General features: G+C 45.1%; 1 protein-coding gene across 2 annotated transcripts in view; it reads right to left on the bottom strand.

Moving 5' to 3' along the window:
- LOC126526145 (alcohol dehydrogenase [acceptor]-like) overlaps positions 1-22,597 on the bottom strand; it is a 91,789-nt gene extending 69,192 nt beyond the window's left edge. The window contains exon 1 of one of the 2 annotated variants that reach the window (XM_055068032.2): positions 22,147-22,597. In XM_055068032.2, coding sequence (XP_054924007.1) covers positions 22,147-22,324 — 178 coding nt within the window. In that variant the 5' untranslated portion in view covers positions 22,325-22,597. The remainder of the gene's footprint in view (positions 1-22,146) is intronic. The other variant, XM_050174093.3, reaches the window with a different exon arrangement.
- Between the last annotated feature and the right edge of the window lie 2,674 nt (positions 22,598-25,271).

Raw genomic sequence — 25,271 nt, 5'->3', positions numbered from 1 at the left:
GTCGTCTTCATGCATTAAGATGCGCATAATACAATTTGCGCCCTTGATAATGTTAGCCAAGCTATTAAAAAAAATTTTTCAAGAACGTGGTGCAAGGTGAAATTATAGCACTAACGGTGTTCGGTCTTCAGAAGTCTGACAACCGAATATCGCAGGTATTAAAATCTGATGTTGCACCGTGTTTTAAATTCTTTTTTTCTTCTTTTGGCTGGACAGCTTCGCGAAAGTTAGCTGGGACACCCTATAAGTTTCATGCATCATCAACTCAAGTAACCTGTTGCGGAGCAGGGTCACTCATCCAAAGCCGTGCAGAGACTATTGCTGGGAGCTGGTAGATGCGGACTGCCCGCACCACACGACGTTTCTCACATGCGCGTGAAACGATCCTCAGTAGAAGGAATAGTCGGCACCCACACGACATTGAAACAGAAACTGGTCTGGCTTAGAACGTGCCGGTGCACGTGTATGTTAAAAAAAAACGAAATCAGAATTATGGTTACAGTTGCTCCGCCATCTGGTAGAAGCGGTTAGCTGGCTTTGTTTGTTCTCGTAGAGAGGTAAAGTAATGTTGGAAGAAACACCTTCCCACGGTTTTTAAGGGCAAGATCAGGCGAAACCTACATCAGTGACACAAGTCTACAAGAGTAGCTACAGATGTCAGGCACGGTGTGTTCGACAGACCAAAACTCCCACCAAGAATAAAGACAGAACTGCGTGTCTCATGTTTCTCCGTAATTGCTAGCTAGGACCAGGAGCTTTGCAGCGTTTGTTTAAGGCTCACGCTTTCCTGTTAGTACGGCTTCTTGCACAAGCAGCACACACAAAAATTAAAAGATTCCATGGAAAGCAGAGCACCGTTGTAATCATACTGTGTTAAAATGGGCGGACCTGCTTTTTATATGCATGCGAGATATCCACCATTATTGATATGCCGTGCCTCGGCCATAAAAAAATTAAAACATGGGGATTTACGTGCCAAAACCACTTTCTGATTATGAGGCATGCCGTAGTGGCGGACTCCGGAAATTTCGACGACCTGGGGTTCTTTAACGTGCACCTAAATCTAATCACACGGGTGTTTTCGCATTTAGCCCCCATCGAACAGCGGCCGCCGTGGCCGGCATTCGATCCCGCGACCTCGTGCTCAGCAGCCCAACACCATAGGCACTGAGCAACCACGGCAGGTGTGCCTCGACCATAAGACGCGTATCTTCATTCCTAGGGAAGTGCGTGTGTGATTTAGCCTTCGATTACCTTAAATAAGGAGCAGACCTTTCTCGTAGACAGGCACGTGTACCCGTTGACACGTGGTGCTACCATTCCACAGCATGATGAGATGAGTTTTGCGTCTTTTCTTCGTTCACCTCAGTGCTTCCTTCAGTCGATAGTGGCATTCCTGTTGTCCACTGTTCTTGTGTCCGTGTCCGCACGCCTTACCCCTTCTTTGCATCATGATTCCTTACAAACTAGCTCAGCTTTCTGTCGTTCTAAGACTCTTCAATGTACACTCATTTACGTGAATCAGCAGCCACCAAATGGTTGGGTCAATTTCTTCGATCCGAGATCAGCCCTACAAACTCCGCACTTGGCTTTACGTATACTGCAGCCTAAATTTATGAAATGGGCTGCAGGAACTTCCAAAGCGCATTGCTGAGATGTGCCTGCTTATAAAGCCTCCTATTTTTGTAATAGAAGCGAGCGCATCGTGCACGTTATCGTTTTTGAACGCGAGTAGCAGTATGGGGTCTATGCCGCAGAGAATCTGGTGGCACAGTCTTCCGATTCATTCGTGAGCGAAAGTTTACAGGTATATATACGTATGTGTATATGATAGTGCAGCTTATCCACTCTGAACAACCCGGCCTTTCGACGCAGCACAAAATGGAAGTACCCCGTCTCTTCTCGCCTTTCGGGTGAGCGAAGCGACCAGTTCCACCATTATTTTGCCCCCTTATAGTTTTAAGTGTTGTCGAAGCTCATCGAAACGCCTGTATAGTTTACCTAGCCAAGTTCACAGCCGCCTCTGCACGTGAGATTCCGAAACTACAAGGTGGGCACCATTTAGGAATCATTCCATATTGATTTACCCATCGCGACCAGCAAAACATATATATCGCGGATAAATGAAGGACGTTTTCAGGCATGTAAGATTTAGGAAATGGGCCGGAGTGACTTCCGCATTACGCTGCCGAGATGTGCCTACTGAGATGACCCCCTTTTTGTGATCGGAGTGAGCGCATCGAGCGCGTTAATATTAATTTTATACGCGAGTAACGCCATGGGCTCTGTGTCGCAGAGAATCCGGTGGCGCAGTCTTACGATTCGTTCATGAGTGAAAGATTCCGCGCATATATATACGTATGTACATATGGAAGTGCAGCTCATCCAGTCTCGACGACTCGGCCTTTCGGCGCAGAACAATAAGGATGTACCTCGTGTCCCGTCGCCTTTCAGGTGAGAGAAGAGACCAGTTCCACCATTTCGTTCGTCTCGTTTTAAGTGCTGTCCAAGGTCGTCTGAACGTCCGTATAGTTTACCTTGCCGAGTTCACGGCCACCTGCGTACGTGATATTCTGGAACTACGAGGTACTATGACATTTATCAAGAAATCAAGGAAGTTTTTAGGCACGTAAGATCTTCTGGGCTGCAGCCTCACAGCCTGCAGGGTTATCTGACAGAGCTACCTTGTATGCTCGGTTGTAGTAGTCAGAAGCTCGAATCCTCGAGTTTTTTTTAAAAATCTGAATGGGGTAATCTGGAATTCACCATCTCCACTAAAACACCTCGAGCCTTGAGTGGCGCCTGACATCGGCTAAAACTGCGCGAACCAGTAGGCCATATTAATCGAATTAAGAAGGCCCACTAAGCTTCAACAAAGTCACTCCCTCACCGGAACGAGAATTGGCCTCCCTAGTGCAGTATTCGGCCACTAACTCCCTCATGACTCCTACAATTAACCCATGGCCCTCAGACTACAGCAGCTGAAGAGCACCTGACCAAGGCGGCGGTCAGACCTGTAACGCGGCAGACGGTGCTAAGAATCTCTGGACCCGGACAGGCCGCTAAAAGAAGTGACCCTTGCAACCTTTAACGCCCGAACTCTTTCGAGTGTGGCTAACATAGCAGGATCTTGAGGAACTATCAGGCATAGTTTGGAATATCATTGGCCTTAGTGAGGTTAGAACTGGTGAGGCTCTGACTAACGGCCATATCCTCTGCTATAGGGCACTGCCAGATAGGAAGTTACACAGAGTAGGATTCCTAATACCTAAGGACATAGAGGGCAACATTGACGAACTCTATAGCATTAATGAGAGGGTAGCGGTAGTCGTAATGAAACTTAATAAGAGGTATAGATTAACGGTGGTACAAGAATACGCTTCAACCTCCAGTCATGATGACGATGATGAAGTAGATCAGTTTTATGAAAATGTTGAATTAGCGATGCGAAAAGTGCAAACTCACCATACTATAGTCATGGGCGACTTCAATGCAAAAGTGGAGAAAAACAGGCTGGTGAACAAGCAATGAGCAACTACGGCGTGGATTATAGGAACACTTGAGGAGAGATGTTGGTATAATTCTCGGAATGGAAAAAGCTGCGAATATTTAACTCCTTTTTCAGGAAGCGCTCGAACAAAAAGTGGACCTGGGAAAGCCCTAATGGTGAAATCAGAAACGAAATTGATTTCGTACTTTCTGCCGATCGCACCATAGTGCCGTATGTAGAAATGTTAGATAGGGTAAAGTGCAGTGATCATAGATTTGTAAGAGCTAGGGTTTACTTCAATTTGAAGAGAGAAAGCGTAAAATTGGTCAAGAAAAAGCAGGCCAACCTAGATACAGTAAGGGTAAAAGCAGACCAATTCAGGCTGGTACTTCCAAACGAATATGCAGCGTTAAAACAGAGATGTAGATCATATAGAGGTAATGACTGAAAACGTGACTAGGCTGGCTTCAGAATCAGTCCTCGGAGTTAGTGGCATTGCACTAAGGCAACGAATAGGTAAGTTCTCTCAAGCAACGAAGGACCTAATAAAGAAGCGACAAGGAATGAAACAGTCCAAGTGGAGAGGTCAGATAGAATTCTGGGAATTATTTAAAATAATAAACAAGGAGAAAATAAAGGTTATTCGAAATTATAACGTAAAAATTACTGAGGAAGCAGTAATAAATGGACGCAGCTTGACATCAGTGAGACAAAAACTTTGCATAGGACAAGCCAAGATGTATGCAATGAAAGATAAGCAGGCCAATATCATCAGCAATTTTGAAGATATAGTAAAAGCCGCGGAAAAATTCTATACTGAGCTGCACAATACTCAGAGCAGCCTGGACTCCTCCTTTGAAAGTAGTAATTAATAGGTTACAGAGGCTCCTTCTATAACTTGCGATGAAGTTAGAAGGCCCTTGGAAGACATGAAGCGAGGAAAGGCGGCAGGTGAAGATGTAATAACAATCGATTTAAACAGAGATGGAGGAGACACCATACTTGAAAAACAAGCGGCCCCTTATACGAAATGTCTCACGGCTTCAAGGGTTCCAGAGAACTGGAAGAATGCCAACATTATACTAACCCACAAAAAGGGAGACGCTAAAGAATGGAAAAGTATAGGCCAATTAGCTTACTTACAGTATTGCATAAAATATTCACGAAGATAATTTATATTAGAATAAGGACAACACTTGCCTTTGCCTTCAGTCAACCAAAGGAACAGGCTGGCTTCAAGGGATACTGTACAATTAATTATATCCATGTAATCAACCATATAATCGAAAAATCTGCAGAATAGAATCAACCTCTCTACATGGCTTTCATAGATTACAAAAAGGCATTCGAATCAGTACCGATACCAGCAGTCATAGAGGCACTACGTAATCAAAGAGTAGAGGAGGTTTAAGTAAATATTTCGGAAAATATTTATGAATATTCAACACATACTCCAATTGTCCACAAGTAGGAAGATACTTATAAAGGAAGGGGTCTGACAAGGAGAGAATTTCTCCAATGTTGTTGACTGCGTGCTTGCAAGAAGTATTCAAGCTATTAAATTGGGACTGCTTATAAGGTAAGGATAAACAGCGAATATCTTAGCAACCTTCGGTTTGCAGATGACATTGTCCTATTCAGCAACAGTGGGGACGAGTTACAACAAATGATTGAGAACCTGAACAGAGAGAGTGTAACAGTGGGGTTGAAGATTAACAAGCAGAAAACAAAGGTAATGATCAATAGCCTGACAAGGGAACAATAGTTGAGGATCACCAGTGAGCCTCTAGAGCATGCGATTGAATACGTTTACCTAGGACAATTACTCAAAGGGAACCCTGATCATGAGAAGTAAATTTACTGAAGAATAAAACTGGGTTGGAGCGCATACAGCAGTCATAATCATATTCTTACTGGAAGCTTACCATTAGCACTAAAAAGAAAGGTGTACAATCAATGCATTGTATCGGTGCTAAGATACGGGGCAGAAACTTGGAGGCTGACAAAGCGGCTTGAAAACAAATTAAGTACCGCACAAAGAGTGATAGAACGAAGAATAAGAGGCATAACATTAAGAAACAGGAAGGGAATGGTTTGGATCAAAAAGCAAACGGGCATAGCCGATACTCTAAACGATATTAAGAGAAAGTAATGGAGCTGGGCCGGTCCGGTTGACCATTAGAGTTATAGAATGCATGCTAAGCGAAGGGAAACGCGGTAGAGGAGGGCAATATACTAGGTTGAGTGATGAAATTAAGAAATTCGCAGGCGCAAGTTGGCATCGGTTGGTACAGCACAGGAGTTATTGGAGATTGGAGGGAGAGGCTCTCGTTCTACATTGGACTTAAAATAGGTTGTTGATGATGTTGGTGATGTTCTTGATAATGAATGGGTTACACGAGCAGCTGGTGCATGAAACAAGGCGCGCCCATTACCACGTGCTTGAGAAAGGGCACGACATTTTATTTCAGTGGGTGCCGAGCCACTGCGGAATTATCGGCAACGTCAGTGCAGGTGAAGCTGCTCGCTCAGCTCACCGAAAAAATCTGCGAGTGCCTACGCCACTCAGCCTCTTATAAAATAGAGTGCTCTCGGAGGAAAAGAACCTCACACCATGGCCTATGCATTCTTGCATGTGAAAGGCCAGAAAAAGTCCTTCTGGATTCTTGAAGGATACTAACGCTTGTGAAAGCGGACATTCCTCTGCGAATTACTGGGTATTATTTTTCTTCTCTTGTCTATACTTCCCCTTTCCCTCTCGCCAAGTGCAGGGCAGCCACCGCGGCCCCTCCTTGGTTAACCTCCCTACATTTCCCTCTTAGTCTCTCTCCCTTTCTCATCAGCAAGATCATGATAATGACTGCAGTTTAGTGCCTTTATGCCAGTCTGTATGCTCCCAAGCAAGAATAAAGGGTTGGGCTGCTATCACTCCTATGGATATAAATTTTTTTCTTATAAAATGTGATTTATTGTCCCTAAATTCCAGAGTTAGGTATAAACGAAGCTAAAATAAAGTGCTGAGTACTAATTTTTAATGACGTGGTTTTCTTGAACGTGCACCGAAAGAACGGGGCACGAGCATTCTTGCATTTCGTGTGCATATGAATGCCCCCACCGCAGCCGCGACTCCAGCCCGCGACGTTGAGATCTACAGCAGAGCACCGCAGCCATTTGGCTACCACGAGTACTCTTAAATAAGTCGCCGCACACAATTGACATTTTGCTTTTCTTCTGTCGTCCCCAATAGTTTCTGTTCGTGTCGTTCAACATGTTTCGGCACATATAATTTTGAACTAGTGCGTAAGGTATTGCATCACCAACAAATTTTCAGATGATGACAGCCGCGTGTACCACATCTTTCCTTTGCATGCGATCGGCACTCAGCAGCGTAAGCACAGCTAGTGTCGAAGCGGTACCTTGCCGACATATGTCTTCCATGGTTCCTGCAATCTTGCGGTTCTACAAGACGACAGAGTGCACTTGATCAATTAAAAATTGCTCGCGTGAGAACTATGCGAGTCTCAAAGCCGGGAGCACCACTATTTTAGAGCCTTGTCCTACAGTTATGACGTCCACTTCCCATGCTTTTAGGCTTACGAACGCCATTGTAATGTCGACAGCATAAGTTTTGAGACTATTGGAGCGAGTGACAAAGTGCATGTGCGTGCCGTTGGACGGCGCGTTACCACTGTTGCAGTTATCATGCGCGTCCATCTTTACTTGCTGTCCTGCTCGTTCGTTTATTTGGTACCGCACGCATGCCGTTCAACAAAATTTGCGCCTAAGCCCATTTGCGCCCACCGTCGCGTGCCACCAATGGTAAGGATAACGAAGCAGTGACACGGAAGCCGCGTTTCTCGTGCATCAGACTTGGCTCCCGATCGATCGCAAAGGTCGTTCTGCTGGCACGACTGTCTGGGCGAGAAAAAAAAAAAGAAAGCTCGCCATCCAGGCCCTGCGAAAGTGGATGTGCAGAGAAGCTGTCGAAAACCACCACTACAACTGCTGAGGGGGGTGTGTAATGCTTTATTGTTTTGTAGTGATGGTAATTTAGACTAATGGAAATTTTGGCAGCACGCTGCCACTGGTCGCAGTGCCGATTCTTTTCCCTTTGCCGCTCCTCGTATTCACGCCGCTGCACGGGAGTCCCAACTGTGCGTTGCCTACTCGCAGTGGTATTACAAGAAATAAATCAGTTGCTAGGCTGGTTATCTTTATATTTGAAAAGATAGTGACGTCACTCCCCTCTTCGCAAGCTACTGTCGCTGCGGCAGCTTACGCAACAGCAATATTTAATGGGAAACGCAAGTGGGGAGCACTACGTGCTTATCATTGTTACAAGGAGTACCTTATCATCAGTGATGTGGCTTGGATGCTCGCTCTTTATTGAAACAAAAGCTGAGCTGTGTGTTCTATGCGTCGCGCCAAAACATTTGCGCGCTTTTCGCTTAAATTGGTGAAGGTTCTTTTTAATGGTTGAAATTATTTTTATTTCCCTGAGCACTCGCCGCGAAAATTCTTGACGAACTATAGGCAAACAGCTTAGCTGTAAAAGTTCATCGACGATTACGATACTCCCTAATGCGAAATTTGAACTCAGCTCTGTACTTTCTTTCACTGCGCGTGTCAGTATTATGTGTTATGATTATATAGGCACACGGTTTATATTAGGAAGAGAACGCGGTACGTAGCCTAGCTGGCGCGGACAATCTCTCGTGGGGCACATTGAAAATGGAGCGAATTGTGGCGCGACTGCCTCGCTAACCGGGAAATCGCGAGAGGCAGCGCGTGGGCGACGCGTAGGCGACGTTCACAGCAGCCACCGCAGGCAGACCTCCGCTCATGCAGCAGACGACGCGCACTATTCCGGTGTGATGTCGTAGCCATTGTCGCCGTACAACGCGTCTTGCGCGGCTGTATGCGCGGCTGTATGATTTTCTTCTGACGCTTTCGTGCCACCAGTGCCAGCTGCGACAACATCCAACGCAGACTCATCGAGCTTTACTCGTACCCGCTCCCCATCGCCCCTTGCCGGAGAAGTGATCCCCGTCACACACGCTGGTGCACCGACTGACCTCAGGAGTGACGCCGCAGGCAAGCGTAGCACCCCCACCTCACGTCCACCTGGCCCCTTGCGGAAGTGCAGGGTAGATCGCCCACGCAGCTGCGGATGCTGTGACCGCCGGCAACTCAGCGCATGTGCAGGCCATCTCCCCTTCGTTTTCCTCTTCATGCTTTAACTAACCTCCACCACCACTTTCCTCCTCGCAGCCTTTTTTGTCATCTCATGCTGCGCTCCACGTTTGCTTTCATTTTAGAGCGCAGCTCTTAAAGTGCAACTCTGGCAATTTTCCGATGTCCACTGATGGTCACAAAATTTTGCATGTATGTTCTTTTTTGCATTGATGATTTGTGCCAAACTATACGATGGCAGCCACTCGTTTAGTATTCCTGAATATGAATTTTAAATATTGGTTGCGTTCCGGAATCATGACTTTCTAATGGTCATCCTGTGTTTGCGACGTCAAAGTCTACACCCCACTCTCGCTGAAATCGTCGCTTAAATCGCCGCTACCTAGTTCGGAAACTATGCAAAAGCACCCTGCGTCGTCAGGAGACATCATCAGCTTCGCTTCTTTGGTGTAAGCGCCACGTGTACTGCGTGTTTACGTTATGGTAATGTAGGACCTGACGTTATTCACTCATCATGACGTCACATGAAGCAGCTACCGGTTTCGGTTTGGGTATTTCGTTTGTTGGTTAGTTAAAATCATTTGTGAAGTTCTAAGCAAATTAAACCACCCTAGAGGTGACAGGACCGTCAATATCATTTGAAAATGACAATATCCTAATATGGTTAACAATACGCCGCAGTTGCCCTTTAAGCACCCGATATACTCCAACGCTTTCAGCGCACCGCACTCCGTCGGCTTAAGGCCCAACGACTGGCACACGTCGGCAAGCTTGGACACGTGCCAATGCCTCAAAAGCGTCAGTCGGCAACAGGGTGAAGTGTGGCAACGCGCAGAGATTTTGTCGACTGACGATGCTAGAAGTTCGCCGACGCGTGGCGACGCTTCGACGGCGTGCAGCAATTAGAGACTACGATGCGTCGCCGGCGTCAACCAATCGCAGGATGCGAGGTCTCCGGCTACTATGCCTATGATGGCAGCCGATGCGGAGATGCCGTACCAATGAGCATCCGATTTCTTTGGGCGCCCGACACGCGCGACAGTGTTCCTGGAAGGCAGTGGTGAATTTGGGCTGCCAACTACACAACCGACGACCGTGGGCTGTGGCAGTGCGACGTGGATCCGAACCTACTTCGAACGACGCCGACAAATCCAACTTGCCCGCTGGGTTCCACCGGCCTCAGTGCGATCGTCTGCTTAAACAACCAACAGAATCACGATCGCCGCAACCTATGTGCTTAGTTTGTGTGCATTTTGTCGTGCTCGAAACGAATGGAAACATGGGGCCCTATAACGTAAAACTATTCCAATATGTTTTTATTCCAATCTCCTGTTGGTCAAATTCTTGTAACCGCCGACGCAAGCATCGGGCGGTGACGCGCAGGGTTGTTTGGAGAGACCAATCAAACGCTCTCCTCAATTACAGGAGGTCATTTTTTTTCTTTAAAAACGAATAACATTGCCTACACTGAGCGGCTTCTCTTATCTAATTGGCTGATAAGAGGCGAGGAGCAGGGCTCAAGTGGAGAGCGATTTGATGGGGCCGAGCCAGTGCACTGAAAATCGATGACCGGATGAAGAGGGTGGTGTGGCGTCTGCGATTGGTCCGCTTTCCCTTACTTAGCTTGGGGTGGCTCGTCGAAAACCACGGCGGCATGCAACGGAAGGTTAAGAATGCCGCTAAAAAGGATCGTCAGCAAAGAAAAGTTGACTGAGCAAGGACGTAAACATGCCGAAAGTGCTCGAAAACGTGACACAGACACGCAAAAAAGTGTTGTACGAAAATAAACCCATGGTCTCCGGCAGGTGCAAGTAGTCAGTGCCTGAAAGACCGGCGGCAGCCATCTTTTATTCCTTTCGGAACCGGACAGCCTGCGGCTATTCAGAGAAAAATATAGCTTTGTTCGGTATATTAATGCATCTTTAACGCATACACGTCACTTCGACGCTGTCAATTTTCGCGGTTTTGTGACGTCGCGTGACAGGCAGGTGAAGTGGGTGCAGCCCGAGAACTTTTGACCAATAGCTGAGGTCTAATGGCCAAAAAGCGTCGAATCGTAAATAACTATATTTTCCTTTCGTTCTTTACAGTCATACATAATCAGTGTGTTCATATCATACCAGATGGGGAATTACCGCGGTTTTTTTGTCGTCGTGTGACCGACAGGCGAAGTGGGGCTGGTTAAAAGAACTTGGCCATTGGCGGAAGGATGATTGCAGAATTGGAATAGAAAAGTTTGCAATAGTTTTATGTTATAGCACCCATGCTTTCGAACTCCGCAGTCTCTATATTCAGCACTCGCCTGGCCCCGATGTTTACGTTACGCGGGTAGGCCTAGTGCGCCGATCGAATTCATAACTGGCGAGTGAACTAGCCCAGCTGAAAAACTTGAGTTCCGTTGACACTGCAGCGATTTAATATATGGCACTCTTGATTTCGTGTGGTGTGGTATGTGGGTAATGAATCATGTGGAACTTCAAATGGTGAACCGCGGCGTGTATCGTGTGCTATCAGGTGACTCAAGTTTAACGGGTGAGCTCAGCGCTGTTTCCAGGGGCAAAGGCAACATTCGAAAGCCAAAGATACCAATAGCCCAACAGTGGTACGTACGTACGTCATCAGCTACGCCATCCGTGTCAGCTTGCGGTGCACTATTCTATTCGGCATGGGAATCCAGTTCGGTACAAGTTCACAGTACTGCTTAACTTGAGTTTTTTCAAGTGCATGAGCTAGTTGGGGATAAATCGCTCGTGCAGGACTACAGAACGCTGACGCACTCAAGGAAACATGACGCACAGCAGCCATGTTTAAGTCAGTGTATCCTTATACTTGAGGACTGCAAAGAGAAATGATGCGTTTGCAATGTGTGATCTGTTTGCAATATGTGCAATATATGTGACCTGCATCATGCAAGAATTAAGCATGTAGCCGCGTATACCAGGATTTCTTCGATGCCTGCTTGAGAAGCAGCACATACTGAGTCAATGAAACTGTAATTGGCTTTTGATTCATTTTTTTTGCTTATGGTCAGAGCAGATGGTGCGAGTGCATTGCGAGGAAAGTGAAAAGGTGTCATCAGTGCTTTGGGCAGTCGGTATGCTTAGACTGCCTAAATCTCTCCAGTTTCCGATAAAATGTTTCTCGCTGCGATACTACAAGGTGTAGTCAGGAAAAAGAGCAACTCAAAACCATGTTGCTAATACATCTTCGCAGAGTGTGTTTGATTAACAAGTTAACATTTTCACTGCAACATTAAGCTGATGTGCAGCATACGAGCTTGAAATTAATACTTTCCGTAAAGGTGAACGACTGGGCCTACAACACCAAACTTTAGAGTAGCACTGGAAACAGTGCTGCCATGAGTATCAGCCACCAAAAAAAATGATGCGTGTCTAACCTACTTCCTCGGAGGCAGCCCTCTAAAGACTGTTCGCGCCCTTCGCATTATGGGTGTAACATTAATTCCTTTTCTCGACTTTTCTGTATATGTCACCAGCACTGTATCTAAGGATCGTCACATTGTTGGATTTGTGTCCCGTGTCTCCCTTCCCTGTGGACCTAAGGGTTTCCGAACACTCTAAACGTCTATCATTCTGCAACGGCTTTAGTACTGCTCATCAGTATAATCCCCGTACCGAACTCACGTCGAGGACAAACCTGATTTTGTTCAGCGCTGGGTAACACGCGCCTTCTACTCCCGTCTTTTCGGTCGTCGCAAGCTCATGCTAGCCTACGAGGATTGCCTCAAAGCTCTCAAGTGGCACACCCTGCAATACCAGTGCAACATTGCACTAGTCTGTCGATTCTGCAAGGTGCTTGACGGCTCTCTGGACAGCACTCATACTTCTTTAGTCTGTCTGAACATTCGATCAGCACAGCCTGAGCTCCATCGTGCCTGTACAGCCCGACGCGCAACTACACGCTTATATCAAGCATACAGAGCTTTCGCTCCCCCCCCCCCCCCCCGGCCATTCAGACTGCCCTTCCTTGCGATCGGACTGAATTGGCACTCCTGCACGTTGCGCACCCGTTGAATGTGTCCCTTGCTCTGGAGTTCAGTTGAGCAAATGTGTGTGTGCGTGCGTGTGCGCGCGTGTGCGCGCGTGTGTGTGTGCACGTAAAGGGTGCAGGTGCCTTCTGCATCCTACAAATTCTTGCTCTAAATGGCCGGCTTTCACGCACATCTAGCCTACAGGCATCAACCTTCTTTTTTAGTCTTGCCACCTGTTTAGAGTGTCATGTTACCACTAAGGTTATTAGTATTATTATTATTAATTATTTATTAATGCAGTCGGCAGCGATACATTGGCCAGTTAAACTGATCACCTGTACTTCCACAGGTATATTTTCCTTTGTAATCTTTTGCTTCTCATTGTATGTGAAGTGCTGCCGACTGCCAAGCGTTGCTTTTATAACCTGTCGCGATGTCCGAAGACAGCCTTTGTATTGCCTGTCAAAAACGTCTGCCTAGTGATGGACATATTATGGCGTGTTGTGAATGCAAATATTCATATCATCTCGGACAGACTTGCTCGAGTATTGCCTGTAATACCTTTAACACTATGGGACAGGCGAAACGTGAGGGTTGGGTATGTAAGACCTGCAGAGCAAACAAAAGGCAACCTTCTTCATCCCAGTCGGATTCAGCGCAGGCGGCAGGCAATAACGACGCTATTTTAGCTCTTGCTGCGGAAATCAAGGACGTAAAGAAAGATTAGAAGTACTACCGGCACCGCATTCTAAGGTTGACTCGCTGTTGCTTCTGAAAGCCGAATTCTTAAAGCTGTCGAAGACCATCTCTGACCTTGAAGATGCCGTCACTTTCTTGTTAAAGCAATACGAGACTACACGTGAACAGCTCAAGTTGTCTGAAGATGCCGCAAGGACCAGAGACAGAGAAATTCATAAGTTAAATGAGACTGTCCGTGTTTAGGCTGAGATATTGCAACGATTGCAGCATGATCAAAATGAATCTGAACAGCACAGCAGAAAGGCAAATTTGGAAATTCATGATTTGCCGGTTGCCGATAAGAAAGATTTGAAGAAAATACTGCATGATCTCGCTGACGAAATTGATTTACTCGAGTTTTCTGTTGATGCTGACGTCATTGCTGTCCACCGACTTTCTGGCAAAACAGACACTGTTCCTACAGTCTTGGTTCGTTTCTCAACGGTAAACATGAAAGAAAACTGGATCAGGGCTCGTGGAAAGCTTCGACAGCTCTGTGAATCCAAAGTACTTCCGAAGCTTTACTTTAATGCCAATCTAACCAAGGCAAATCGGCATCTGTTCTGGCTTGCCCGGGCCGCAGGCAAGCAACAAAAGTACAAGTTCGTTTGGGTGAAAGCAGGCAAAATCTTCGCTAAGAAGGACGAAGTCTCTCCACTCATTCGCATTACCAATGAAATGAATGTTGAAAAAATCTAATGAATATGCATCTGTCTGTTTTGCTTAATTTTCCGAGCTTTCGAGCTTTTAAGGGCAGCTTCGGCCCGAATTCCGAATCAGACTTTACTTTGGTCAATATAAATATTCGCAGTCTACGTAAATACTGGGATGAGTTTAAACATATTGCAGAAGATGCAACAAATTTTGTAGATGTATTTGTGCTAACCGAAATCAATATTCCCGAATCAAGCACACAGTTCTTTGCCATAAAAGGTTACAGTGCAAAATTTATCACTCGTTCAAACCGTCGAGCGGGTGGAATTGCAGTTTTTGTGAATGAAAAGTACATAGTATCATGCATTGATGTAGATCTGGCTCATGCGGAATGCCTGTGTTTAAATGTAAGCTTTCTTCAGACCGCTCTTTGTTAGCGATCTACCGGCCTCCTGCAAACAGCGTTAATCGATTTATAATAGAATTAGAGACTCTTTTGAAGCGTTTCAGTTATGAGGAGGAGTTTTGCCTCACTGGTGATTTAAATATTGACGTATTATGCCCAGGCAAAGCTCAAGTTTCAGACTATTTACCTGCCCTTTCTGCTTTTGGCCTCGAAAGCATGGTCACCGCCTTCACACGTGAAGAAATTGCGAATGGCCGAATAACGCATTCTTGCTTAGACCACATCGCCGCACGGGCGCCTAATCATGATCTGCATTCATGCGTGATTACGCAACGCTTAGCAGACCACTATTTCACTGTCTGTCGTTTTAGCTTGAGGTACCTTTTTAACACACCTCAACGTGGGAAAGTAAATAGCTCAGATAGGTGGACGCGCGTTGCCTTTGTTGATCCACACAAATTGGATGAGATAATTGGCGGGTTCGAATGGTCTTCACTGATTGTTTCCGGAGTGCCACTGTTTAATTATGAAGAATTTTGTTCGAAAATACGCAGCTTTCCAGAAGCCTGCACTCGTATTGTTCTAACTAAACAGAGAAGAAATCATAACTGGCTTACCGTGGATATAATGAATGCAATCGCCTACCGAGACTTGCTGTGGAAATGGCTTAAACGAACTCCGTGCAATGCTGAGCTTCGCGCTAGCTACAGATTCACAAGGAATAAAGTCGTCGCCCTTATACGATGCGCAAAACGACGCTACTTTCAACGTCAGTTTCAATTATCTGTTCGAAACCCGGCGAAGACGTGGTTACTGATAAACCACCTACGCGGGAAAGACACTACCAATTCAAAGCTAGCTGACGCTTTCCCATGTGATCTTGCACAGACAGCCACAATTTTCAGTCAACATTTCACGCGCGTTCCGGGAGCAACTTCAACGGTGCCAGCTGGCCGCTCTAGAAAAGAAAAAATCATATGGGCTTCCGCGTTCTTACAGACGATAACATTCGACTCACTCGCAAGAATAGTTGCTGGGTTTAGGCGACATAAGCCAGCTGGTACAGACGGTATATCGGTATCTTTGCTCCAACGAAACTTCAACGCACTATGGCGTATTCTTCTTGTCATAATGGATTCCTAGAGGCAGCTACAATGCCGGCGGAATTAGAAATGGCTATTGTATCTCCATTATTTAAAGGGGGAAAGAAAGGTATTGTGGACAGTTACCGACCCATTTCGATCTTGCCTATCATGTCACAAATAATGGAAAAATTTCTCTTAGAAACTATGACGTCATTTCGAGATAAGTTTTCAGTTATATCGAGTCGTCAGTTCGGCTTTGTCGTGAGACGGGGCACCATTGCTCTGCTCGAGGAATTTTCAGACGAATTAAACACAGCTTTAGAACAAAACATGTTTGCATGCGCATTGTTTCTCGATACTTCTAAAGCATTGGATACTGTGAACCACGAACTCCTGCTTGAAAAACTATACCTGCTCGGTTTCAGGGGGCCATTTTACCAGTTCCTAAAAAACTATTTGTCCGGCCGCTCGCAGGTGATATCTTTAGACAACGAGTTATTCATCAATAACAAGCTACCATAGAAAGCCGAGTGCCTCAGGGCTCTAAATTGTCTCCTTCTTTTTAACATATTTATAAATGGTTTTTCTTCAGCTGTATCGAAGTGTATGATATTTCAGTATGCAGATGACACTGTCCTTTTAACTAAACATATCTGCTACTGACAAGCAATTGCGTTACTTCAAGAGAGTGTGTACGATGCAGTGACCTGGTTTGCTAACAACTGTTTGTCAATAAACAAAGAAAAAAACAAAATGTTATGTTTTAGAAATCCACTTAAAGCAACGGTTACAAATTTACCCTTGTTCCTACACGGTCGCACTTGCCAATCGTGTCAGTGTACCCCTGTAGAATATGTAAACTCCATTAAATACCTTGTTGTTTTCTTTGACAGTGACCTCTCATGAAATGATCACATGACATATCTTTGCGGCAGGCTCAGAAGTGTTTTCTCGCTGCTTTTTGACATTAAATCCATTGTTCCGATGCCTGTAAAAACCACTATCATGCACGCCTTAGCATACAGTGTGTTACGTTATGTCATTAAATTGTTCGGGTTTTGCTCATCTCGATGGCTCTGTCGAATCGACAGAATTCTAAAAAATATGTTGAAGTCCATTGCTTATAACACTTCCTCAGCCGACACTGTGAACTTGTTTATACATCTGGGTCTTCCGTCATTTAAAACTTTGTTCACTCAAACGGTTGGGGTAAGACATTTTTGGAACCCTGATTTCAAACAGGAATACATTGCTCCCCGTGCACTGCGGAAAACATTGCGTCTTATAGTACCGCACTGCAACACAAGATGTGGTAAAGCTAGTAGGTATGCTTATGTCCCAAGAATATTCGATGACCTACCTGATCATATATTTACTGCAACTTCGAAACGAAGCTTGAAAAAAAAATGTTGGAGGCACTGTAAGATATGTATAATACTACATTTCTCTTTTCTTGTATTTCTTTTGTCACTGATTTCAGCTAAGGTTGTTTCATTTTCGTGTGATAAACTTCACGAGCGTTTAATTTCTGTACATGTTGCCATTTTGACTTTGTTTGCCGACATGCCGGGCCAAGTCACGCAAGCCACTTCCTTGGCTTTGACGGGCCTGGCTTCTGATGTACGATTATGGTAAGATGGCAACGATAAATATTAATAATATTATTATTATTATTATCACTACGACTACATTGAATGTGGTGAAGCTGGCGTGACACGCAATTCAATATATTGCTGGAGCTTCGAGCGCTGTGACTCATCTAAAGAAAGCACCGATGATGTATGCCTTTTTGATGAAAATGGTTATGTCTTGAACTCTGCTGTTGGCTTTGCAGAACACATATGTTCTGTATATTGTGTAAAAGATGTTTCATATAACCTTCCTTTCTAGTCTGGCATGGTGTGTACGCCATTAGTCAATGAAGAACTTGTTTTAATATGTATGAAGCGCCTCAAACCTTCCCTTTCTTGTGGTGCTGATGCTATTCCTTCCGAAGTGCTTAAGACGTATGGAAGCATACTTGTTCTCTGTTCTCACAAGCATACAGTCTGATACGTTTTCTAGCACCTGAAAATCTGGTACGTTTTCTAAAACTCGGAAGGTAGCATGGACATAGCCCATGCACAAATCAGGTACTAGACATGCAGTTACTAACAGCCGGCCTATATCTATGCTCTGCAGTGCGTCAAAAGCATTTGAATCTGTATTACGTTCATTGCTTTCTGTTAGTGCTAAAAACACTTCAATAAATGAACAGCACGGCGTTGTGTACCGACGACTTGAAACTATTCCACATTGTCAACGGTGTTCACCCCTGCACCAACCTCCAAAAAGAATTTTTCACTATCAAACTGGTGCAGAAACAATAAGGTACACTTAAATACTTCCAAAACTATGGCATTAAGCTACATGCGGAAAACACACCGTGTGAAGTTTGCATACACCCTTCGGGATGCTCCACTGCTCAGGGCCAACGAAATGAAAGATCTTGGTCTGTACTTCGACAAAACGCTAAGCTTCTCTTCACAGAAATAATCACACAACGTGCCCTTCACGCCTTTGAAATTGTATTTCGTATATTGCATAATTTACACTCACGTCTTCGGTTTCTGAAATTCTATTCTGCTGTGTGCCTTCCACTACTAGAGTATACCTCAGTAGATGGGGCTACAACGCGCAAATCTAATTCCGACCTTATTGAGCGCGACCAGAATCAATTTCTTCTGAATCAATCTTCAAGCACCACTTTTGCCATTCTGGCGACCATAGTTCAGCCTTCTCAAATATACGTCAGCTTGCACCTCTAAACTCCCAAGACCTAATTAATCAAACCTTTTGTTCCTGTGTAAGGTGGTTCATGGTATTATACATTCCCCAAAGCTTCCTGATCATACGCAATTGTTCGTGCTGCAAAAGTATACCAGACAGCATTCCACAATCTTTGCCTGGCTTTGTTGCATTAAAGACATATATGACTCGACTTCACAAAACATGTAATAAGAATTGTGCCTGTATTGACATACTTCAGAGTTCATTTCCGGTGTTTTGTGCATCTGTAAGTAATTATGTATGATTAACTTCCTTGTATCCTTCTTCGTTTTCTTTTTCCTTGTTTGTTTCTCTGTCTCGAATTGTTTTTTTCTACCACATTAATGTTTTCTGTACATTTTGTCTCACATATTGCGTTCTAAGTACAACAGTACGAAGGCTTTCCAGCTGTTTCTGGTCACTATAATAAACATTTGATTGATTGATTATTATTGTAGTATAAAATTTTGCTTTTTAAGTACGTGGTAGTGTATCATTTCAGAGCAGTAGATTTTGTGCAATTAAAAAAGTCATGAATTAAGAAAGTTCCACAAAACGCTATGTGCCTGTCATATGCATTCTGGTATTAATTTTTTCTGAGATTTAATTACGGTTAGCTACTGTAGGCAGTGTTGTGCAATAACATGCCACAGTAATTATCAGGTGCCTCACAGAACAAACTGAATGCATTTCTCAGTCAAAGCATCATAGCAGGCTGAAAACAATAAACTGGTATTTTCTTTGTGGTGACTTGAAGTGTATAAATTGTGAAAAAAACCTGTTATATATATATATATATATATATATATATATATATATATTTCAGATATCATGCAAATGAGCTGTCACCATACATTCTAATAAGTGCTCCAATAGTACGACTTGGCAAAGGGCAACGAAAGACGCCTATTAAAACCCTCCGATTGTCCAGCTTGTATTATCTCACGGTATGTCATTTCATTGATGTTTAGAAAGGCAGACTTCACATGTTGAAACCACTTACCATAAAACATCGCCTTAGCACAGTGAAAATTTTTCCAGCAATACACTCAATGTGAGGGCCGCCCGATGCGGCGATCATGCTTCCAAACTATATAGAATAATAAATCAGGAGCTCCATGGGAAGATTTCAGCGAATCAAAAACCGAGAGGAGACAAGCTACGAATTACATAAGTTTTAGCTATTCGGATGTTTTTTCTGAGTGTTACAGGTGTCCAAATATTTCCGCTGATTTTCTCAGAATCCACTTTTTCACGTTTCTTTCATGCACCAACAAGCATACTTATAATGACACGGATACTTTATTTGTATCCGGTGGCCGTATTTTACCGGTTAACGAATGTTAAACGTTGTCGCTCAGCGCAGGACGCGCGCGCAGGCATCGCAAGTTTCGCAAATGTTATCGATGCTTCTGTCGGTTGTCTGTTGCCGCCGAACCTTGTATAATCTGATTGCATACGCGACACGAATTGTGTAGCAGTTTCTGGAAGGCGCGCGGGCACCAGCGATTACACTGGAACTTTCGACGACTAATATATGAAAGCCGACGCGCTTGACCCGCTGATGAGATTTCCGCCGGTCGCCTACTTTGCTCGCCGCTGTCGTTGCGAATGAGTGCTCGTTTTGCTGGGCACAAGTTCGCCGAATAAAAAGTTCCATTTTCAACTCCCAGTTTTGACTCTGCATCATTTTTCACCGCCACTGCTTCGCGACAACATTTCTAACAGATTCTTCAGCGATACTTTACACGCCTAATTCTAACATAGTTGGCTGCGCAATGAGCTACCAAAAATGAAATCATACAACAGCTTTTCATACGATATGGCATGGTCGGGCAGGTGTTTGCAAAGCTATCTTCTAGATAGACGACACGTGAGCGCTAGCGCTCATGTCGATATCTTGTGCACCGTTGTTACTTCAAAGGCAGATCGTTCATACCGCGGTTCATGTTCTTGTCACACTTGCAAAGCAACGCCCTATTGATGCCTGAGAGCAGCTGTCCGACACTTTTTGCTCAAAGCTTTAGGACTTGCGTAAGGAAGCTGTCATAAATCAAGGGATCAGTGCACGTTCGTACATCTTCGCGTCCACATTGTGATCTCGCAGAGTATTTATTCAAGCGGCGCTCGAGTTCTCGTGAATGTCAGTTTCACAAGACCAACAGCTATGGTACTCCTGCGGTGACGAAGATATGTAAGCTGTACATACGTCACGGTCATGTGAAGCTTCTACGATTGCGTTCAAGCCACCAGCTGGCAGAGGTACGTTTGTGAAAGAAGTGATCCTGCCTATACATTCGTGAGCAAAAGTGACTGAACCTCTGCGAGCGCGTGCCGAAGAACATGGCAGCGCCACCTCGCACCGCGCCATATTAATGACACATGACGTTAGTTGCAGCGCAGAGCACAATGTGCGAACAGAATGCCGACTAATGATATAAGAACGCACGTGCGTACGGCACTGGTATTCACGTAACACGAACTTGAGTGGCAGGACGTTTGGTGGCGTTGGCATGCTTTCCTGCATGCGCTCAGAGGCGTTCGTTACTTTCGTCGACGACTGTACAGGAACGGTTAACAATTCACCACACTTTACAGACGAAGCCCGGTTGCCCACAAACAATACGTTCGCCGACTGAGAACAGCTTTCTTATATGCGGACTAATGGCGCAGCATATGAAAGTCATCGCATAAAAAGGAATTTACCCGTGTCACGATGTCTGTCGACGTTAAATGCGACTATCATTATTTCTTACCTCGTCTGTGGAATTTGTTATGAACATTTTATGTAATGACGATTCTCATCATTGGTCGTAAAAGTTGCCATCCCATTGACGTCGACCATCGTAGGTTCTGCCCGAATTTTGTATTGGCCGACTGACAATGTGGCACGCGCGCAGGGTGAAAGGGCGGTGCGAACACGTAACCAAATAACGACACGAGAAAATAACCTCCAGTCGAACATGACAGTAGGTCTGGGTTGGTTGGACATTCGTTAGAGATTATCATCATCAGCAGCCTCATTACGCCCACTGCAGGGCAAAGGCCTCTCCCATATTTCTCCAACAACCCCGGTCATGTACTAATTGTGGCCATGTCGTTCTTGCAAACTTCTTAATCTCATCCGCCCACCTAACTCTGCCGCCCCCTGCTACGCTTCCCTTCCCTTGGAATCCAGTCCGTTACCCTTAATGTCCATCGGTTATCTTCCCTCCTCATTACATGTCCTGCCCATGCCCATTTATTTTTCTTGATTTCAACTATGTCATTAACTCGTGTTTGTTCCCACATCCAATCTGCTCTTTTCTTATCCCTTAACGTTAGACCCATTATTCTTTCCGTAGCTCGTTGCGTCGTCCTCAATTTAAGTACAACCCTTTTCGTAAGCCTCCAGGTTTCTGCCCCGTAGGTGAGTACTGGTAAGAGATAGGCGTGTGCAACTTAGGGAGGATATGCGATGTGAAATAGGCGCTTTATATAAAGGAAAACTTGTGGCAGCGCCGGAGTAAAGAGAAGTAATAAGGCAAGAAGATTTATCCAGTTGCTGCGTGCTGGCATACATGGCGCACCGCTAAAGTGTAGGAATGCTGCACTTGAGGAACCGGTCTGACGCGAGTTCGAATTTCTAGCACCCGAGAAGTTTTAAAGGATTTTTAAAGGTCGAGACAAACGGTTAATAACATAGCTACGAGCAAAACGGGAAGTGGATGAAGCACACTGTAAGAATCCTAATCAAATTATTACCTGCGACGGTGCCACAGAACAGCACACTTTGACTTACCGATCACGTAGTCATACTTGTCAAGGAGGCGTTGCTCGTCGACATCCAGATCGGTGGGCAGGTTTATCAGGTTAATTGTGTACACCACACAAATGAGAAAATGAAACACGTCTTGAAAACCGTTGGCGAATATGCCGAAGATGTAGGCCACAGTGTTCCACGCAGTAGAGAGCAACATAGTCAATTTTTGCCAAAAATCCTGCTGCAAAACAACACGTGCGGGTACTTGCTTCCAGACGAGGCAACTGCTTTCGAATGCGTGGCGGATGATGGTCACGTGGTCGATAGCTATTACAGATGGCTGACTCCCGTTCTGTTATCACTGGCACTTTTGCTTTCAGAATTGTCGCTAAAGCCTGAACAGACAGATTCAAAGGGCGTCTGCTTGCGCCAGCACGGACGTTTCATGTGCTGATATGGCAAGTAGAAGCACTCAGTTGCTTTTTAAAACACCGAGCAAACATCCTGCTCCGTAATGCGGTGCGGGCGATTCCAGTAAGTTCTTCAGGGTATGTTCTACTAAAAATGCATTGCAGATACGTATTCTCAGCAAAATCTAATCACCGATGAGCGCAAGCACGAACACCTTGCTCAATCGGACATGCGCTGTGGAAACTTCCCGCTGGTTCTTTTATCGCGGGAATTAAAAAAGAAATATATTATGGCAACAATTTAACAATTAATTGACGGAGTCGCATTTTCTTGATAAACAACGTGTCTCCGGCAAACTGGCCTCCATCGAATATTAATGTCGATTAAAAATCTTGATTTAGCCGCCACGTTGACAAGTGGCTGTGAGCTTATGCTGCAAAGTAAAATGTAACGGGTTCAATTTCCCACCGAAGTCTCAGCATTCCCGCATGAACAGATGAAAAAAGTTTTAGCGTTGGTTTTAAAATATTTAAAAAAATTTAAAGTACCCATGTGAAAAACGAATTATGAGGAGCCGTACACTTGCGCGTGATTCATAGCGTACCGTCATTTGGATTAAATTGAAAATATTTGCAGTGTTGTGGCCGCTGGTCTCTGCAGAATATATGAATTGCTAAAAATGAAAGTGTAACATCAACTAACATGGAAAACCTCATTTCAACGGCGTACATTTTAAAAACGTGGCTAAATAGTTACTACAGAAAAAAAAAAACAGCAGCGAAACGGCACGCACTGCAGTTCCTGCAAATAAACACTAGTGAGTGAATCAAGTGTGTCGAATATTGCCAAAAACCAAATACCCACCCAAAGAAACATCCTAACTGTTAATAATAGATAAAAGAACACCTTCAGTAAAGAAGCTTAATGAGGTCTTTAGAACACGCAGATGTAGCGACTCTTTACCCCATGGCCCAAGCAAATTTTCTGCACCGCGAAGGACGATAATCAAGCAGATTCACTGCTGGCCAGTTACCAGATATTCGCTGCCCAAACTAGATGCAAATGCGGCCGAACCATCTCACGATGACAGTCAACGGTAATGCGTTAGCTTTGAATTACTATAGCGACAGAAGGTATTGCCATCGTCTAAACGAGGTATGTGTAAAGCGTGTACTATAGCGGGACTCATCTTCCGCGTTTCCTTAAAGACACTCGGAGCCATCTAGCGCCGCCGCCACAAAGCGTTCGCGTTAACTCCGAAATGCATGGCGCGACGCTGCGCGCATGGTGAGAAACGCGTCATGCGACAACTGGGCTCCTCTCGTTCTTATTTTTGGACACGCTGCGCCATCTAGTGGCGCTGCCGAGAAGTCCGCGCGCGGTCTCCGAGACAAGAAGCGCGACGCACCGGTGCCTCACAAGGCTGGCAGTTGTTCTCTCGCTTGCCGTAAAATCAGTGGCGCATACTAGTGACCCTGGTTGGCAAGACATTTAATTAATTAATTGTGGAGTTTTACGTGCCAAAACCACTTTCTGATTATGAGGCACGCCGTAGTGGGGGACTCCGGAAATTTCGACCACCAGGGGTTCTTTAACGTGCACCTAAATCTAAGTACACGGGTGTTTTCGCATTTCGCCCCCATCGAAATGCGGCCGCCATGGCCGGGGTTCGATCCCGCCACCTCGTGCTCAGCAGCCTAACACCATAGCCACTGAGCAACCACGGCGGATGGCAAGACATTCATTAAAGGGTGGCACATACCCGCTGTATTTCGGTGCAACCTGCGAATCTATCGGGTTGCTGTTCTTCAGGAACCCTTGTGACGTGGGTTCGGTTGCGATTAGCATCGGAACAGTTTAAGGGATCTTTTAAGGCGACCCATTCCAATTGGGACATACACAGTATATAGTTGGCGGCGAAGACATTTATTGAAGAGCAGCCCACAGGCGCTGGCCCATACCCAGTGACCGAAGTTGGCATGACAGAGGGTCACTGAAGACCAGCACAGAGCATTTGTCAGATACTCAGTGGTCCAGCTCACCATCAAAGTGTTTCTTCGAGCAGCAGTTCTTACCCAGTCCGGTGTCTACAGTGGCTCATGTCGGCGTAAAAGAGGTTGCTTGAAGAGGGGCACCTACTGTATGTACACATCGGCACATACTCAGTGACCCAAGTTTATCCGGTGGTTGCTTTCGAATCAGTGACCTCAGCACAGCAGCAGCCGAGGTGCTGATCATTCCACCAGGGACTACCCAGTGACACAGGTAGGCGAAAGAAAACGGTTTGATTCAAACATAGATGAATAGATACAAATTTACACAGTAGCCCCCGAAAAGTGCGTGAAGTACCCGAAGAATGCTAGCGCATTAATAGCTGCTGGTGCTGTACGACGAGTACTAAATACAGGAATATGTGAGAAGTAGGCATATGGAACAGATCTCGGAGGTGGTCAGCAGTAGGCCGAAAATGGCGCTTGAGCGGTCTTGCTCAAGTTTCGATAAAAGGGACTTGTAATTTCGTGCCACCAAAAATTGTCTTCTTATCGAAACGGTGGCTCCAGACTGAGGCTTCTCTTGTTTTCTCCGTTGATCAGTTCAAGTGTTCATGTTGGTCTGATTTGTCTTCTATGGATCAGGCAGGTGACATTTATTTGAAGTGTGCAAGTATTTCTATGCCTACCCAACGAGCACTTTGTCCGTCACCTAAGGCAATGAATGGCTCATACCCTTAGTATCGCTCATACCTCCGTAAG

This window comes from Dermacentor andersoni, chromosome 8 (genome assembly GCF_023375885.2).
Source record: "Dermacentor andersoni chromosome 8, qqDerAnde1_hic_scaffold, whole genome shotgun sequence".
NCBI classification, from domain to species: Eukaryota; Metazoa; Arthropoda; class Arachnida; order Ixodida; family Ixodidae; genus Dermacentor; species Dermacentor andersoni.
Note: the sequence above shows the minus strand (reverse complement) of the source record. Positions and strands in the feature narration are given on the sequence as shown.